A 17,967-nucleotide genomic window follows, 5' to 3' on the forward strand; every position below is an offset into this window, starting at 1 on the left:
TCTAGAGAACTGGGGCAGCACAACCAGAGACTCTGGGGTATGACAAATGCATGCAGGGTAATTTCCATGCTACCTCGCAAGGATTATGAAAGAAAACAAATGGCTCTAACAAAACATCAACACCATGTGGCTTTTTCCAACAGCTGTGTAGGTGTTCTAAGGGTGCTAGCATCAATTCCCCTTTCATGACACTGTTCAAACAAAATAAAGGAATTAGACAGGGGTTACCACAGCATGGGCTGTTTCTGAGGTATCCTCAGTTCTGACAACACCACTGATGGTCTTCTTATGTGATGGAAATCTTTATCGCTCATGCAAATTTCTGGGGAAGAGTTCCCCAGGCTCTCATCTTGCACCAGTGTGGTGCAAGAAAATACACACTGGGGAGGGCAGAAAGTAAGAGATAATGTCCGACTTTAACTCATTACTTACCCAAATGCCATTACAATTGGAGTCCTGATGGATATCCCAGTTGTCTGGCCTATGAAGAAAACAGCAGCATTAGTCGTTGGCATATATGGAATGCTCAGTGAATGCTAGTTCCATGAACAGGTGTCACAGGAAATGCCACTGTAAAGTAACAGTGTTATTTAAGGAAGAGCACTCCATATGTTGTGACATACAAATGCTACAACTTAGCCTCTGCATTCTTGATTTGGAACATTTCTGGGAAGCTAGGCTTGAAGTCAGTCTTTTCAGTGACTAAGGGTTCCGGTAGCCTGTACAGCTGTGGGATGGTGTGCATAAGGAGTAATTCTGCAGTCCATTTTCTTTAACTGCAGACACTGTTTGTGAGCTGTGTAGTACCTGCTCATGTTGCTGTTCCAGCACTGCAATCCCATGACAGCAAAGAGAGGCACCAGATGTGCTTTGAAGACAGAAGATTGTTGGCCCACAGGTTATGATTCAAGCAAGATATATGTCTTATTATTTGAAGTCTACATCTTACTCTAAGAGAACAGGGCTCAACTCCTGAGTCTACATTACTGGTAGAATTTATGGGGGTTATGTCAATATCCACAGTCATTCTTGTATAACTATCTTCTCTCAATAGAATGTCATGCCTTTGAAGGGCAACTTTCTATTTTGTTTAGTGACCAACTGTACCCCAAGTGCTTTGTAAATCAAGTTCTTGGTAAGCATATGTGGATAAAAAATTGTGTCCATAAATAATTGCAGAACACTTCACTGTGCAAGTAGGATTCCCCAGGTTGGGAAAGCCATTGTGTCTCATGCATCCAATAAAAGTTACCTTCTGCCTGGGTACACTGTCTTGTCACTGTCATTACAGTCTCTCCCTCGCCAGTGGTAGCCCCGAAATGTCTGAAATTGAAGAGCACACAAAGGAGGGGGTTAGTCTAGCTTTAACACTTCCCACTGTGATAATCAGGGCCATCTAAGAGATATGGGCATCTTCAGGTTTTTAACTCAAATACTGAAGATAGATAGGGAATTTAAGATTAATTTAAGACAAGTTATGTTAAGTAAAATGTAATATGACACCACACCCAGAAATAGGTGAAAGTGTATGCATAAATGAATGTGTATTCATGGGTGACACTGCTTATGTATGAAGGATATGTGTATATGTATGTATGTACATGTGTATACATATATGTGTGTCCTTACATGTATGCATGTAGCAGGTGTGTGTGTGTGTGTGTGTGTGTGTGTGTGTGTGTATGGCTCTCTTTATATGTATATTTGTCTGTGTATACTCCTAAAAAACTGCAGAACTCTCCGAATTCCTGTCTTCTCAGGGTATAAAATAATTCATCTATTTGGGCAGGGATGAATCGTTTCATTGGATTATTAAAAGATATTGTGTGACAACTGCAAATCATTTAGATTTCTACATTGTTGAAGAGCTTAACACAATCAGAAATCAAAATTCTGTCAATGTTCCTCTAAGTCTCTCATCCTGTGGGGAGTTCAGGACAGGCTACTTGTTTGTTTCCCCAGAAACCTCATTGGCATCTTAACAACTCTAAACCAAACTCACACATACACACATGTGAAAAAGTAAGCTCAAGAAGATTTACGAATTTTCAACATAATTGACATCACCTTGTATCAACCATAACCCCATGGAAAACTGTAGCTGGGAATGGGGGGAGTCAGAAAGAGAACTGAATTTATGGTTTGCTTTGATGGCTGATGTTTTTTAATAAAGCCAAAAAGCCCTTAAAATTGTGAACTAATGTATGTTAATCAAGTAAAATTCAGTCTTATCTTATTAAATGAAAATATACGCAGTGGGCACTTATTCATTTATAGCAATACTCACTGGGAAAACACTGTATTTGTCAGAATCTGCATCTTTGAATGGCACAGCCTTCTTTACAGATCTAGGAAGGAAAACAAAATGCCCAGTGAGCTAAGAAGAAAATTATGCTTGTGAAAATAAACGTGTTCAGATACTGGCTATTTATATGATAGATGGTTTAAAAATAAAACCCAAAGTCTTTGTAGCTCATGAGAATGTCAGTCACATTTGGGCAATTGTTGCTATCTTCAATAGGACAGTTTCTCTCTATTAACTTGAGCCATTTGAGGAGGAAAAATAAATGAATTGGAGTTGTAGGAAACAGGCAATAAGAAACTATATGTTGGATCTAGTCCATGAACCCCAGTATTCCTGTGGTGGTTTGAATAGGAATGATCCCCATAGGCTCATATATTTGAATGCTTGGTCATTAGGAAGTGGCAATACTTAACAGAGATTAGGAGGTGTGGCTTTGTTGGAGGAAGTGTGTCACTGGGGGTGAGCTTTGGGGTTTCAAATGCTCAAGACAGGCCCAGTATCTTTGTCTCTTCTTGCTGCCTATTCCCAGTTGTAGAACTCAACTTCTCCAGCACCATGTCTGCCTGCATGCCACCATTCGCCCCATCATGTGACAATGCACTAAACCTCTGAACTGTAAGCCAGCCCCAATTAAATGCTTTTGTTTATAAGAGTTGCCATGGTCATGGTGTCTCATCACAGCAAAAAACAAACAAAAAACAAACAAAAACAAAAACAAACAGTGACTAAGACAATTCTAAATTGTCCTTGTACCCTTTGTTAAGGAAAACTCTTATTTTAACCACTCCCTCTGAGAATCTTGGGCATGTAACAGACATTAGGTGGTAACTTCTGCTTTTCCTTATGAGACTGAGTAACCAAGGACATAGGCATGATGGATAACATAAACAAGACCAAAGTTAGGAATACTCTGAGAGGAAGGAAACCTTCATGCCTTGCTACAAGACTTTTCTTGCTTCAAAATGGCAGCATGCTTTCCCCTATGTTTGTGGGAAATCAGATATAGGATAGCAGAAGACTGCAGTCATGGGGCAGGATGAGGCTGTGCCTGGAGCCTGAAATTTAGTGTTAATAATATGGGACTGTGTGGGATTTTCTCATGATCATTTGAATCAAGGGCATGCAAGTATGTCAAATAATTGAAGCTCAAAAACGAGTGGGGTGGACATTTACAATTTATTTGTTCACCCAAAGAAGAGGGCTGAAAGTCTAGAGAGTCAATGACAGCAGAGACACCAGATCTGTGGCCACTGGGGAGTAACTAACTTTACCTGACTGAAAAGGGACAAAAACAGTATCTGCATCAACATATACAATGGTCCTTGATGCATAGAAAGCACCAGCTAACTTGCTATGATGAGGATTACTGAACCACAGGTTGGTTTAAAGAGCAAATAAGGCTGTGTGTATTTTTAGGCCATAAATTACCAAATACATTATTGTATGGTACAAATTGTAAATGAAGCACATAGACTTTTTAAAAAAGAATAAAAGATGCTGTTTTTGCTTTTATCATAAAGGAATAATTTTCCTTTTAAGTTGGGCCAAGAAAGTCTTTGACCCCTCATGCTCCTGAATTCAAAATTTCAAAGGTAGTTCAATTAAAGAGTTATCACTTGGATATCATTGGAAACTTCAATGGTGCCATTAAAGAAGAGAGGGGGTTCCAAATCAGCTCAAGCCAGGCATGATGAGATGATCAGACACCTGGGGAGCTGGCTGCATCTCAGCCTTGAAACATCTTCTTTCATGTCTGACAGTCCCTCCTCAGAACCTGAGACTTTCTGCACCTAACCCAATCCACAGAGAGGGGTGAAGCTACTGTGTCTGGGATTCAGGCCAGCCGACTGCAGGGCTCTTGTTGGCAGATGAACTAGGAAAAGTTTGCAACTCTTTGATTCTTAAGAGACTCTGGATGTGGGACAGAATCATAGCTGCCCCCTCCTTTCTCCAGCTATCTTAATAGCGGCCTAGAGATCTCCATGGAGCTCAAGCAACAATGAGTTGTGGAGTACAGGAATACTTTTATTGTGGCTTGAATTATGTTCATTTACCAGTAGCTGTGAAGCTGGCCTTAAGACAGGTAGGTCTTTACAGATGTTATTAGATTAATTTCAGGTCTTTAGAATGGACCTGCATCAAATATGACTGGCAGGCTCTAAGGTGTAAAACAAACACCAGGAGGAAAATGATGGAATGAAAAGCGAAGGTGAGGATTGGAGGGAGGCAGCTGTAAAGGTTGATGGGTACTACAGCGTCCAGGGAGAGACAGGAATAATTTTACCAAGAACATCTGTCAGAGGAGCATAGCCCTGATGCGTTGGTTTTGAATTTCTAGTTTTCAGGACTGAGAGAGCATACATTGTGCCATTTTGTAACAACAGCAGCATGAGAACTTACACTATTCCTCAGAGCATACCTGCAGCCTGTCTCTTGCACCTATGAATATTCTCATGTCTCTCCTTCTCTTCCCATGACAGCCAGGCTGGAGCAGGATGGGAAAAAGTAGCAGGAGCTCCCACAGGAAAGCAAGAGAAAATAGCTGGTAGAGCAGATGCTGCTGTAGTCTATATGAATGGCTCATATCCATTAAAGCATTACATGTGCATACATTATTTTAGCTATCTGCTGGCATGCGGGCAATTGTTGGACATAGATAGCCAGGAGTCAGATCTGAGGATAAATTATTCAAAACTTTACCTAGAGAATGCTCAGAAAAATGTTCTATTCTTTCACTAGGTCTAGGGCTGAGGAATCTGTTTTTTAAAGTTCTCAGATGACTCTGAGGTAGCAAGAACTCAATTTACAGTTTGATTTTAGATAAGGGAAACAGGCCCAAAGACACTGAGTGGCTCAAGTATTTTTTTTTTTTTAATCAACTAAATATTAAAAAAAAAAAAAAAATCTAGCTTGAGCCAGGCATAATCTCAGAACTTGGGAGACAGAGGCAGGTGGATCTCTGTGAGTTCGAAGCCAGCCTGATCTACAGAGCAAGTTCCAGGACAGGCTCCAAAGCAATACAGACAAACCCTGTCTCAACACCCCGCCCCCCAAAAAATATCCAGCTCTAAAAAGGAGTATAAAGAATGGATGTGTGAAACTAAATACACCCAGGGAAGAGAGGCTGTGTCCTCAATAGCCTGGGGAAATTACCCTATTTAAGGCTTGGGGTTAAGCTTTAGAGATAAAATTTCTCTAGATGCTTCTGTGTTGCTAGGTGGTGGCACTGTTGAAGGAGAGGGGGCCTCACCAGAGAAGGACCTTAGAGAGTTAGCCTTCAAAGGGTGTGTGCCTGAGTTCATGTGTGTATATGTGCATGCCTCTCTTTCTCTCTCTGTCTCTCTCTCTCTCTGTATGTGTGTGAGTGAGTGTGTGTGTGTGTGTGTGTGTGTGTGTGTGTGTGTGTGTGTATGTATGTATTTCCCTAGAGTTGTCTACTCTGTGTTAGTTAGTTGTCTAACAAAGAGCAAAGAGAAAGCTGGACTATTTTGCTTAAGACATCATTTGCCTTACTTTTTGGAATATGAATTCTATGATGTTTACTTTAAGCTCAGACATAGGGTAAGGCTAAGCTCTGGAATAATTTTGCTGTTGTCATTTAAAGCACTGGAGACTGAACTGAGACCTCTGTGCTAGCTGAGATGATAGTCTACTATCGAGCTTCATCCCTCAGCCTGGGAAATGACATTGACATGAGGGTGTGTTGGTAGTGGTGAGAGGTGTCGTAGAATTTTGGTCAGTGTCTTTCTGTAGTTACAACCATGACCAATGCTGACTGTGAGAAGTGGAGTTATCCCTGAGTGAGATTTGGTCAGTGTCTTTCTGTAGTTACAACCATGACCAATGCTGACTGTGAGAAGTGGAGTTATCCCTGAGTGAGAGAAATCTTGAGTAAATGTGTTCTGCTGACATGGGCATTGCCATGTAAAGGGCCATACAGATGCAAACCCATGGGAAAATAGCAAAGCCTTCTCCCTAGGGTGAGGCTCAGAGAAATAGTAAAGCCTTTCTCTGGCCATGTATAGATGTTGGTAGTGTGTAAAGAAATGTCCACCATCGTTTCCTCCACCTTATATTTCCTGCCTGAAAACTACTGCCCTACAGACCCTGCTCCTACAGAGATTAGCTAAATTTGTTTTCTCGATCCATCTGTATGCCATAAACTATGCCTCTTTGTTTAACTATATTTAATAACCCCTTTTCCTTGTTCAGATGTGTGCAATTACTGAGCCTTTCTGTTCCATTCTATATAATAAGCACACTGAGAGTTAGGGGTCCTGAGGTGTAGTGGGATATTCACTTTGTCTCCTTCTGTGGCACTGACCACACCCATTGGGGGGGTGGAGCCAGAAGTGACCTGGGGACTGAAGGAGGCACCCAAGAGCGCACAGGGACAGGAGGACATCCAGAGGAATTCTTGGAAGCAGGAACCTGTTGGTGTTAACCTGTCTATGTTGTGAGTTATTTTGCCCTGAATAAACATCTGTTCGGCCGAGTTGTTTATCCTGATCCTTATTGAACCGTGATACTGAGGCTTCTCCATCAGAGACCTGGGTCCAGTCAACCCCAGTCTTTCTTTCTCTTTGTGTGCTTGCCTTTTCTTCTCATAACCAAGTCAGATAAAGTCCCAGAAGCTCTGCAAGAATGAGGTAGTCAACCTCATCCATATGTTATATGGCAAGAAGAGGCTTCCCCCAAGTGTTAAGCAATGATTGCCTGATACTCTCACTGGGCAATGCTCACTGGGGCTGAAATTGCCTGTGGTACATTTCCAGAATTATTTTGTTCAAAGTAGATTTGTCTTTTAGTTTCTGTACAAGTCTTGTTTTGAGCAAGAAACAGGATCAATTTCGGGAGGATGCCTTTTAAATATGAACATCAGTTTAGTTCCCAGACAATAAAGACAAGCAAAGATATATATTAACTGCTTTGACAGTAGAAATAGTATACATACAATTCAATTTTCTGGCAGATTTTGGTCAAAAATGGTAGTGAACAAATATTGGAGACACTTCTGTGGTATTTCTGGGGAGATAAAAAAGGACAACAAAAAGAGAGTTGATTAACTTGAGCAATTGTTCCCACCAAAAGACCCCTCCCCTCTGATGTCCAGATGGCGGAACCCAAATCTGGTTCCATTGTGCTCATCCAGACGTAGTTCTTGCTCTTGTCCCCACATCCTATGTTCATCCAGTTTCCTGTACAGTCTCCTTGCTGGTTCCTGGGTTTGGAATCCAGTCTTCCCTTCATCTAGCCATCTGTTCCCACCTTCATGACCACCTTCATAACCACTCTGATAGTCACCTTCATGACCACTCTCACAGCCATCCACATAGCCATCTTCATAGCCATCCTCATAGCCACCCTTATAGCCACCTTCTTAGTTACCCTTATAGCCACCCTCACACTTTACTTCTTCCCAAATAGGCCCTGCCTGCTTTGGTCAGCTACTCAAAACATTTTTTTTTCTGAGATGCTTTGGAAATAGGCTTAAGAATGCTTTCAAATAAAATAATTGCATCCTATTGGGATAGTCGAGGAAATGCTAATAGGAAGAACAATTGATTCTCACGATTCCTGAGTTCTTGGTGCCTATGAGGTATAGTTGTGGACATTACTGTTATTTCCATTCTGGCCAAGAAATGAGGTATTATGTGGGTCTTTGGGATACCTTCTCTACATTCTGGGACTAGAGGAACAACTCCCCCCCCCATGTCTATTCAAGGCACAGGGTGTCACCATGTGGGTGGAGGTACCAGCTTTTGGTATTATTTGTGGGATACAAGGTATAAGCACTAATTGGGCTGTTTGGGAACCCCACAGGGAATGCTGATGACTCAGAAATTAGGCAAGAAGGAGATGTGGGAAGAAAGGCACAAATGCGGGAGGCTTTATAATCCAAGATACAGTCCATAGCTTTTCTAAGATGCAAACATTCACATTAGATGTGCAGATTTGGGCACCCTGGGGTGGATTCTGGCAATCTGTCCTTCCTCATTTTTTCACATCATTTTCACACCACCTCTCTTGGGTCATTTTGCTGTCCACTAAGGCTTGAGAAAGAAACACTGTTGCACTCAGGGTGTGATTATAGTGTCAGTGCCACCTGGGAGCCTCAAAAAAATGCACACCTCTTCCTACCACATATCACAAGATAGTCTGTTTCAACAATATGCTTGATGTGCATACTAAATCCAAGAATTCTCAATCCTGACTCAGGGAGCATACATGCTGCCACATGCTGTGGACATATTCGAAGGCTTGGTTTATTAGGGGATGATAAGGCATTTTAGTCTTGGTAGAGCATTGGGATATGCAGAACCCATGAACCATGCAAGAAATAAGACATATGACAGCTTAGCATTCATTGTCCTATTATCCTGAGGACAGTAGAGAATCCTTGAAGGGGTCAGATATTTGTATATTAAAAGGATGTCCAGGGATGGGTCTCCTAGAGGGGGGAAAAAAAGAGCTCATTGCAGATGCAAGTCTGGGCTTCCTTTATACCGTGTGACTGCTTCTGCTTGCAAATTGCTAGTACACCACACAAATCAATCTCTAGACTGTGCCAAGTGTCCTCTATCATGGGCTGGAGGTGAGGATCACCTGTACTTGTTAGGAACCACGTTGCTGTGACATAGGGTACAGGGCAGTGACAGTAGGAGGAGAAGTGCTGTAGCAGGTTAAAGTCAAAGACAGGGTCTGATTGAGATCAGAATTGTAAATATACAAAACATGATCTCATACAAAACACCGCTTTCAATTTGCAAGCATAGAAACATTCTGAGACTTAAGTCAGCTGCATTTGGATGTTGGAGCTACTTCTCTTAGTATTTACCTTAGTCTGAAAGCCTGTCTAATTATTCTAATGACAATGTAGAGTTTAACATTGATGATAACCAACACATAAAATTATAAGAACAGTCTTATAATTACTACACAAGAGGTACAGTAGAATAAAATTTCATAATTGTGCAACTGTTCATTGTCAAAACCCAGCTGGAAGGCTGCAGCTGCCTTTGCTATTCATTGCACAGCTACTGAGGTCAGGAAGTATGCAGTAGCCAAAGCAGCATGCCCGGAGTCCTTCTGTTCCTTCTGTCCAGACAGGGTTATTCTCATCTGATCTTTGTGTCACACAAAGGGATGAAGATAATCATTCCCAAGCCAACCTTTCCATCTCTAGGACACTGTACTTACAAAGTCACATTGAGTTGGACATTCAAGCTACACTACAGAAGTCCTTGTTTACACAATTGCCAGACCCCACCTTTCAATGTGAACTTTGCTAGACAGAGACAGGTGGTCTGTTAATAATGCAGAAATGGATTTAAAATTCTGAATTTGGCTGTATCAAAACCCATCTGAAAGGAAGGTGTAGAATCCAGGCAATCCCTGGGGACAGTGCAATCTAGCCAGCTTCCCTCACCAGATGGTAAGTGATGCAGGACAACTAATGGAGCTTGAATAAAGAACATGGAGTAAATGGTCAAATTGTGTGTGTGGGATTGAATCTTTTTCCCATACACTTCTAACCTGAAATTAAATTTCCAATTCAATTTCTTTTTGACTCTGTGTGTATTGTATTACATGAATTTAATTGTTCTAGACTAGAGTTTGAACATATTTAAACATAGGCATATGTTAGCTTCCCCCAGTGACTATATTGGCCAGGTAGACCTGTGCTTAGTGTTTTGTGTACAGAAGCACAGGCTGTCCGCAGCATAATTCCACATCTACAGAGACCACTCAGGTTCAATACTGAGGAGGCCTGGTCAGAGGAGATATCAGCACAGATGACACATTGGACTTGGAAGGAGTTATTTATGGAATTATGTGATGCATCACATGCACTAGCTACATAGAGAAAGTGATGAGTCTCTGTCTTCTCATCTCTAATGTGAGACTGTGGAGAAAAACTATCCAATTAAGTATAGGTGAGAATTAAGGAAGATAGCCACATCTTGGGTATTCTAAGTAGTTGGCATATATGTTCTCTTCTAAATACTCAAAAATCTCCCAAGGAGTCTCCCAGAGAGCCACACCTTTTCTGAAGCTTTTGATTTCTTCCACACACATAAATTTTCTCCTGTTTATATTTTTAGAAGATAATCAAAGATTAATTCTTATTTTTTAGTTATGTCTGTGGATTTGTGTCTATGTGTGGGTTTGTACTTGGCAGTGCAATGCCCTCAAAGGCCTGAAGAGGTTGTTAGGTTCCCTGGAGCTGGAGTTATAGGAGATTGTACACTGTCTGATATGGATGCTGGGAACCAAGTTTCAGTCCTCTGCAAGAGCAGTAGATGCTCTTAATCTCCAAGCCATCTCCCCAGCTCCTTCTAGTCCAGACTTTTATAGGAGAAGGCCTAGAGGAAGAGCTCTCTTGGTCATGACTAGTAGGTCTGCTGTTACACTAGCCATCAGGTAGGACTGATTACAGCCAATACTCCCTGAGCAGGTTGTCAAAGACACTCACAGTTTTTTTTCCTTGTGATTTTAGTATGGAGCATAAAAACATTGCGAGAAGCTTCTGGGGGTTTTCATTTCTCAATTGTTGAAATAGTCAATAGATATTTTTTGAAATTGGAATCCTGCCTTACCAATTATGCTTTCAAATCTGGTGACAGAAATAAAAAACTAAATGGAAAATCCTAATTAGCCTTTGAGTTTGTGCCAAGGTAGTTTGTGCCAGTAAAATAAACAATGTCCTAAAGTAAGTTTTAAACCTGTGCTGAGAGGAACAAAAGACAAACCACATTGTCCTTCATTCTGCAGGTGCTGGTCACAGAGATTCTATGGTGTTTCTGCTTCTTATTCACCATATTAAGCAGCCTATATGAACAGGCCACAACTGACCTTTAATTATTCTGTAAATGAAGCAATGAGTGATAAAGGTGACATCACGACTGACTAACAAATTATGTAGAAATGTCTTTGTTACCACTTAACTTGGGTCAGCCTTGTCCATCAAAACTCATAAGATCCCTTCAGGTTGCCATCTGAGAATATTGTATTGGGCACAGAGAATAAAACTGATTGATTTTTAAAAATCTAATTGGATGTCCTATATTTTTATTCGCTGAGTCTGGTCAGTCTTGACATAAGTGATGTCCCTCCCATTTGTTTCTACGTTGCTAAATCAGTACTATTAGATGCTTTGCCTGATAGTGAATGGTGAGTTAATTAAGCTGGCAGGGAGGAAAGAATGACAAGTCCTGTGTAACCTTATTGCTGTGGAATGCATCCTCATTGTCACCATGCCCGGCATCTAGCCTTCCCTTTCAACTGGGACTGACTTGTCCCACTTACAAGAATTGAAAGCATAATTGCTGAGGCAGGATTCCAACAGTTCCTTAGAAAGGAGCCTAAGACAAACACTTAACTGGCTGATTTGAGCTAAGCATTCTATCTGTTGAGAAAGAGTCATTACCAAGAGGGAAAGTGGTAGTGACTTTCACATTCCTGGGTGCTAAGTCCTCCTCAGGGTAGTGGGTGACTTGAATATCTAAGCTTCATTAGTTCATTCATAGAAGATACTATTATTGTCCTAATCCTACAACCAGCAAACCAGGCTCAGTGAAGTGAAACACCTGATACTATGCTTTAGAAAGAGGAAAAGAGGAGGTCACAACTTTCTCTAGAATGGTCTGTCAGAGAGCCCGGGTTCTCAACTCGACGATGCCATAGTAGTATTACGGTAGATGAATAGTGCTGCTGGCATGTAGCTGGTAGATGATAGAGATGAGGTTTGATTTCACAAGGCACAACTCCTACAGTGCTCTAAATGCCAGAGCACTGGGGCTGGTATTGCCTGCCCCAGAGTGAAGGCAAAAGGGCCAGAGACAAAAATGGAAATGAGCTCAGGTTCCTACGTCAATCCAAAGGTACTGTGGTATTGCTAGGCTTTATCCAGGGAAACGTCTAGCTGTTGGAACATGAGAGCAGGGCCTGTTAAAGGAGAGCACACCAAGGAAAAGGCTGACCTGCTACCAGCTGGTTGCTTACCATGGCAGAGGACCTCTTGAGGATGTGCTTTGCCTTCTCCAGGGTAAATTTCCAGGCCTCCTATGGAAGCAAAATGAGATAACACCATAATTCCTATTTCACCTGTGATTTACATGTCTTTTTGAAAATTAGGATCAAAAGCTACAAATATGCAATAAGTGAACTGTTCTGCTAGTGTTTGATAAAATAATTTGCAAAAAGGCAATCTATTGTCACTAGGTGATCTCATTAAGACTTTGTACCACCATGTGCTGTGCTAATTGCTTTGCAAATGTCACTTTATGCTATCTTTACCACAGCCCTGAGAGACATCACCACTACATTAGATGAAGAAGGCAAATGTACTAAAGCGAAGAATCTGGCTCCAGGTCAGTAAACAGGGCTGGCAGACCGCATTCTGAACCTTTGCTTCCCGATGGCCCTGTGCACTGGTGTCCCTGTGTGAGTGGCCCCTCTGCTTGCTCACAGCCATGTGCACTGGCCAATCAGTACCTTTAACAGCACTCAATACCCCTAACCACTGGGGAAATGCAAATTAAAACTTCATTGATATCCTGTCTCACTGGTGTCAAAATGACAGTCATTAAAAAAACAAGTGAAAAACATTGGCAAGGATCTAGGAAAAAAGAAATCCTTTCTACACGGCTGGTGGGATGAGAACAAGCTAGTCCTGCTACCTCAGAGCTCTGTATAGAAATTTAGCAGAAAGCTGGAGACAGGCCTTCTGTATGGCTGGGCCTACCCTGGGCACCTACCAAAGGACTCCAAGCCAACATATTATAGAGACACTAGAGCATCTACTACAGCACTATCCATAGCAGCTAAGCTATACAAAGAACCTAGCTCGCTCGCTCTCTCTCTCTCTCTCTCTCTCTCTCTCTCTCTCTCTCTCTCTCTCTGTGTGTGTGAACAAGTATATATATGATTTGTTCAGCCATAAAAAACAGTAAAATTATATTATTTGCAGGAAAATAGTAAGGAGATAGTAAGTGGCTCCTAGATTTTAAGTAGGTATGATGGGAGATGCGATTCTGTAAATATGTTTCTCATACTGGTTTAATGAATAAAGCACTGTTGGCCAATAGGAAAGCAAGATAGGTGGGACTAGGAGATGAGGAGGAAAGAGGAAGTAGTAAGGAGGAGTCAAGATGGAGAGACTGGGGAGACGAGACTCTGGCCCCTTTCCCCGGTAAGAAGACCACATGGAAATACATAGAAATGGGTTAATACTTAAGACAGAGCTAGCTGATAAGAAACAAGTAACTGGCCAACAGAATTATATCTAATACAAAGTCTCTGTGTGCTAATTGGGGCTGGCGCGGCGGCGGGAGGAAAAACTCTACTCCTTTACATAGGTACATAAATCATGTATAGATGACATGATAATAGAAGTTAGACTATATAGAGGAACAAAAAGGACCATGGAAAGGAAGAAAGGGGAGTAAGGAAAAGGTATAGGAGCATAATAGAGCAAATGTGTTGAATACACAATGCATACTTGGGTTAAAATGCCTTTAAGTCACATATTACTGTGTACAATTAAAACATTTTTAATTAAAAAGCATCACTTTTATGTTAAGTAAGATAAATAGGGTTCCTGATTTTACATATACAGAAAAGCAAAGGAATATAGCACTGTAACGGTGGAGTGACATTCTCCCCTTGTTATTTTCAGTGCATTCTAACTTTAAGAATGAGGACCACTCCATTAATACATGCTGATGATTGTTGTTGTTCATGTGTTTGTCATAGCACTACACCAAAGGCCCCCAACTCTGCAGAGTTCTGTGCTGATTCTGTGCTCCTCCCAGAAGGCCAAGGGCAAGTCCATCAGGGTGCGCTGCAGGGAGGAGCCAGGGGAGGTGGGATGAGGCACAGTAGGCAGTGAGAATTGGGCTTCAGGGATAGTCACCAGCTTTTTCTAAGTCAGGAGGGAGTAAGAATATCCAAGAACAGACTAACTTGCCCATTGGACCAGAAGGAAAGTATATATCTTTGCTGAAAATTGGAAAAAGGCAGGATCCAGAAATTAGATATTTGAAGCATTTCTTTGAGAAATGGTTTGGGTGACAGCAGATCGAAACAAAGAGGGAATAGCCTGCTTTTTAACATGATTATGGGGAATAAGTGACAGGAACTAGGCTTGAAATCCCATCGGCTCTCTTAGGATGGGGTATGCATAGAGGGTACTTGGTTCTAGCTGCAGTTCTACTATGATGTAGAGACAGTCCCTCTGATTAAGTCCATTGGGCCAAAGGCACTGTTGCATCCATGCAGTCTCTTGACAGAGTGTTCCTGGAGCTTCAGGGTGACGATTGTGACTAATGTCTCAGATAGCTGTTTCTGCATGAGGTCCAAACAATGGTGATGTACTTTATTCAGTAATGAAGCAAAGAGTATTGGGAGGCTTCAGAGATGCTCTGGACCCTAGCCCTGGGGATCACCCCAGGAAAGACAGAGAAGCCCCCCTTAACTATTTAAGGCACAGATAAGGACCCTAAATAAGTCCATGGCCTTGAAGGCACAGGCATGAAATGCAGGGGTGAATAAATCTGCCATTTGATTCCCAAGATAGGACAACTGTGTGTAATGCTTGAGAGTTCAGGTGAGTGAAGTGGCTGTTGACATCATTGCACTGTAGACTTGAAAAGGCTTCTTACTTGTCTTGCAGCTTAAGATGGGCTCTTGCTCAAATCTCTCATCATACCCAGGAAGTACAACCATTCCTGCTTTACAATGTGGAACACTCAAAACGCAAAGCAATTTTTCTAGAGTTAAAAAGCATATGGGGAGTCTGGCTATGGAAAGAGCCCAGAGCTTTCAGACTTCAAAGCCCAGTTACCCCCTTCCTTGTTCTACAGTGTCATTAATAATGACAAAACCAAGTTTTTGGATTTTGATGGAAAAATCATAGATTCAGGACACAATTATAACTATCATTCTGGAAGATACCCCCTATTAGACTGAAATCCTCTACCTTTGATGGCTCAGTGCCATCATTTTGGATCTCCCTTAATGTCAATAATAGCAGTACAGCAAAGAAGATATGCTGAAATGAATCACCATGTGATCGAGATGAAGATTACTAAATGGATCCTGGGGAAGTACTGTGCATTTCAGGCCTCTACTCTCCCCTTTATGTAGCCAATGTTTCTGGTTCAAAGGCAGGTGCCAAGCTAGGGATTGCAGAATTGGAGAGTTGTGTAAAAATGGCGGTTGCCAGGATTTCTGAATTTTCTTCGAATCCCCCATGACAGCGCCCCTTACCAGCAGGAAGTAGTTTGGAAAGAACAACGCCCACATTCCCAAATATTGTCTATAAATGTTTGTTTTCATTTAAATGGACTTTGTTATATAAAATAAATTTTAAAAAAATAAAAAAAAAAAACTAATCTAAATCAGCCAAAAAAAAAAAAAAAAAAAAAAAAAAAAAAAGGCGGTTGCCTTATTGCCTATGTGAATTTTGACCTTTGGTTGGGGAATGAGACAGGTACACACTGGAATGTGATGTGTGACAATGATGAAAGTAAAGGACACCAGAGAGGACACCTCTATTTGGGAAAGAGGAATGATGAGTGGGCTTCAGGAAGAAGCAGTCTTGCACTATATTTCCAATGGTAGAAATGGGTGGCAAGATAATGAGTATCTTAGTTGTTAGGAATATCACAAGGGTCCAGAGATATAAAATACGAATCAGTACATTGAATAATCCAGATATTTAGGCTACAAAAGAAACCTGAACAAATAGATTATGGGTAGAGAGTGGGGGATGTTGGGGCATAGTGGCTCATGCTTTTAATTCAAGTATTCTCGAGGCAGAAGTAGGCAGGTATTCATGAGTTCAAGGCCAGCATGGTCTGCACCAGAGCTAAATTGAAACTTTGTCTTTGTTCATGAGTTGGAGTGGGCTGTTGAGTGCTTTTAAGAAAGGGTATTCTTCTATTCCCCTTATCCAGTGATCTGAAAAGGGGGTACTCTTTAAGGAAAAGGGAGGGACATAAATGCAAGAGGAAGTGGGTTAATAGGAAGAGCAGGATACAAATTATCTGACAGGAGAAATGGGAAAGTGGGAGGAGGGGAGAGTTAAATATGGAAGAAGGAGGGAGGTGAGTAAAACAATAAGGATGTCTTGGAAAAGCCACAAGGATTCATGCTATTAACTATTTACCAAACAAACAAACAAACAAAAAACCCAAAACCTATAATAGATGAAATACCATGTGTAAATATACATATATTGTTTTAATAAACTGTTCTCATCTGGGTTGATGGTATTCCTTCCAAGAGCAAAAGGCCACCTGACAAAAACCCAATACCAGACATGAGAGTCCTCTTATGTTGGCCAGGGCTAACATACAGCCTATTGATATTGCCCTTGGTTACCCACCAGAGGTGGAAGGTAGGTATCTCTTACTAAAAACAACATTCACCTCAGAAACAGAGATCAGAGACCCCTTAGCTGGAAATAAAGCCCCCTCCTTAAGGACAAACTTTCATGATACTAGAAGGTCCCATGCAAGCTTCCAAATGAGGGAGACAATCAACAGTCCTACCCAGGTATGATGTCTATGAACTACATCAGTGAGCAGCTTGCCACTATAACCCTAAGGGTGTAATAATGGCACATGTACCTTAGCCAGCTCTCTAATTGGACTAAAGGCCCACTCAACAGGAGGGCGACAACGCTTGTTACTGGAAACCTAAGTGCTAGTGAAATCATGGTCATTAGAAGAGAATCTACAACCATTACTTTAACTAAACTAGCACAATCCGTAACAACAATGTGTAAATATTTGTCCTTATGTCCACAGACAAGTATAGTCTCCACCCCTCATCCAGAAAACTTCTCTTTGCAGCAAAGACCACTTCAGACCACAACCAAGTAAAAGTGAAGATCAAAGTGTTATAGTCTCACACTTATGAATTCAAAGTGAACTTTTTGCCAAAATGTAGCAGAAAATCTAAGTAAAGCATTTCAGTTGTCAGACAAAAAATGACTTGAAAAGTCAGAGACACTTAGGAAAGTAGCTTGGTTCACTTGTTCTAATGTCAAGCACACTGTATGTAAAAATAAAAGTAATTGTTATTTTTCCTTAGTAACCCTTGAGTGTTGGCTATTTGATCTTTGTCTTTTATAAAGTAGAAAGACTGTTTTTCAATATTCTGAAAAATTAGACTTTAGACTAGAATACATACTCTAATGAGCACTTAAGAGAAAACCAGGGCATGGAAAGTGGCCACATAGGAAAATTGTAGAAGGGAGCCAGCATGTTGTTTCACACGCAGCTATAGAATCTATTGGTTCTCTACCAGCAACAAGAGACTTGGTCTTCCATTTGAGCTCAAGTGTTGACAAGTACCCAAGGCCAACATGAAACAGCAACAGTCTATGAAAGGTGTGAGGAGAAGCCTTAGCTTCACTGTCAGGGCACATACTAGTGTTTGCTGAAATACATTTGTTTAGTATGATTTAGCTGCCAATCCAAACAAGTACTGTCTCAAAGTCTTTGAACACAAGGGTGTTGAGATCATTGATTGATGTTATCGGTTAAATTGTATTTGACCTAAATTCCTATGTTCAAGACCAAATTTCTCTGTATCCCCAAACACAACCTTCTATGGAAACAGGGTCATTATAGATGAAATAGGTTAAGATG

General features: G+C 41.2%; 1 protein-coding gene across 1 annotated transcript in view; it reads right to left on the bottom strand.

The window, feature by feature from the left end:
• The window catches only part of Aoah (acyloxyacyl hydrolase), a 188,937-nt gene that overhangs the window by 109,844 nt on the left and 61,126 nt on the right, over positions 1–17,967 (bottom strand). The window contains exons 5-9 of the mRNA XM_051194658.1: positions 12,311–12,370; positions 7,260–7,330; positions 2,288–2,348; positions 1,253–1,323; positions 433–481 (exon numbers count right to left, since the gene is read on the bottom strand). Of these exons, the coding sequence (XP_051050615.1) occupies positions 433–481; positions 1,253–1,323; positions 2,288–2,348; positions 7,260–7,330; positions 12,311–12,370 (312 nt within the window). The remainder of the gene's footprint in view (positions 1–432; positions 482–1,252; positions 1,324–2,287; positions 2,349–7,259; positions 7,331–12,310; positions 12,371–17,967) is intronic.

Source organism: Phodopus roborovskii, unplaced genomic scaffold (genome assembly GCF_943737965.1).
Source record: "Phodopus roborovskii unplaced genomic scaffold, PHOROB, whole genome shotgun sequence".
Classification (NCBI taxonomy): Eukaryota; Metazoa; Chordata; class Mammalia; order Rodentia; family Cricetidae; genus Phodopus; species Phodopus roborovskii.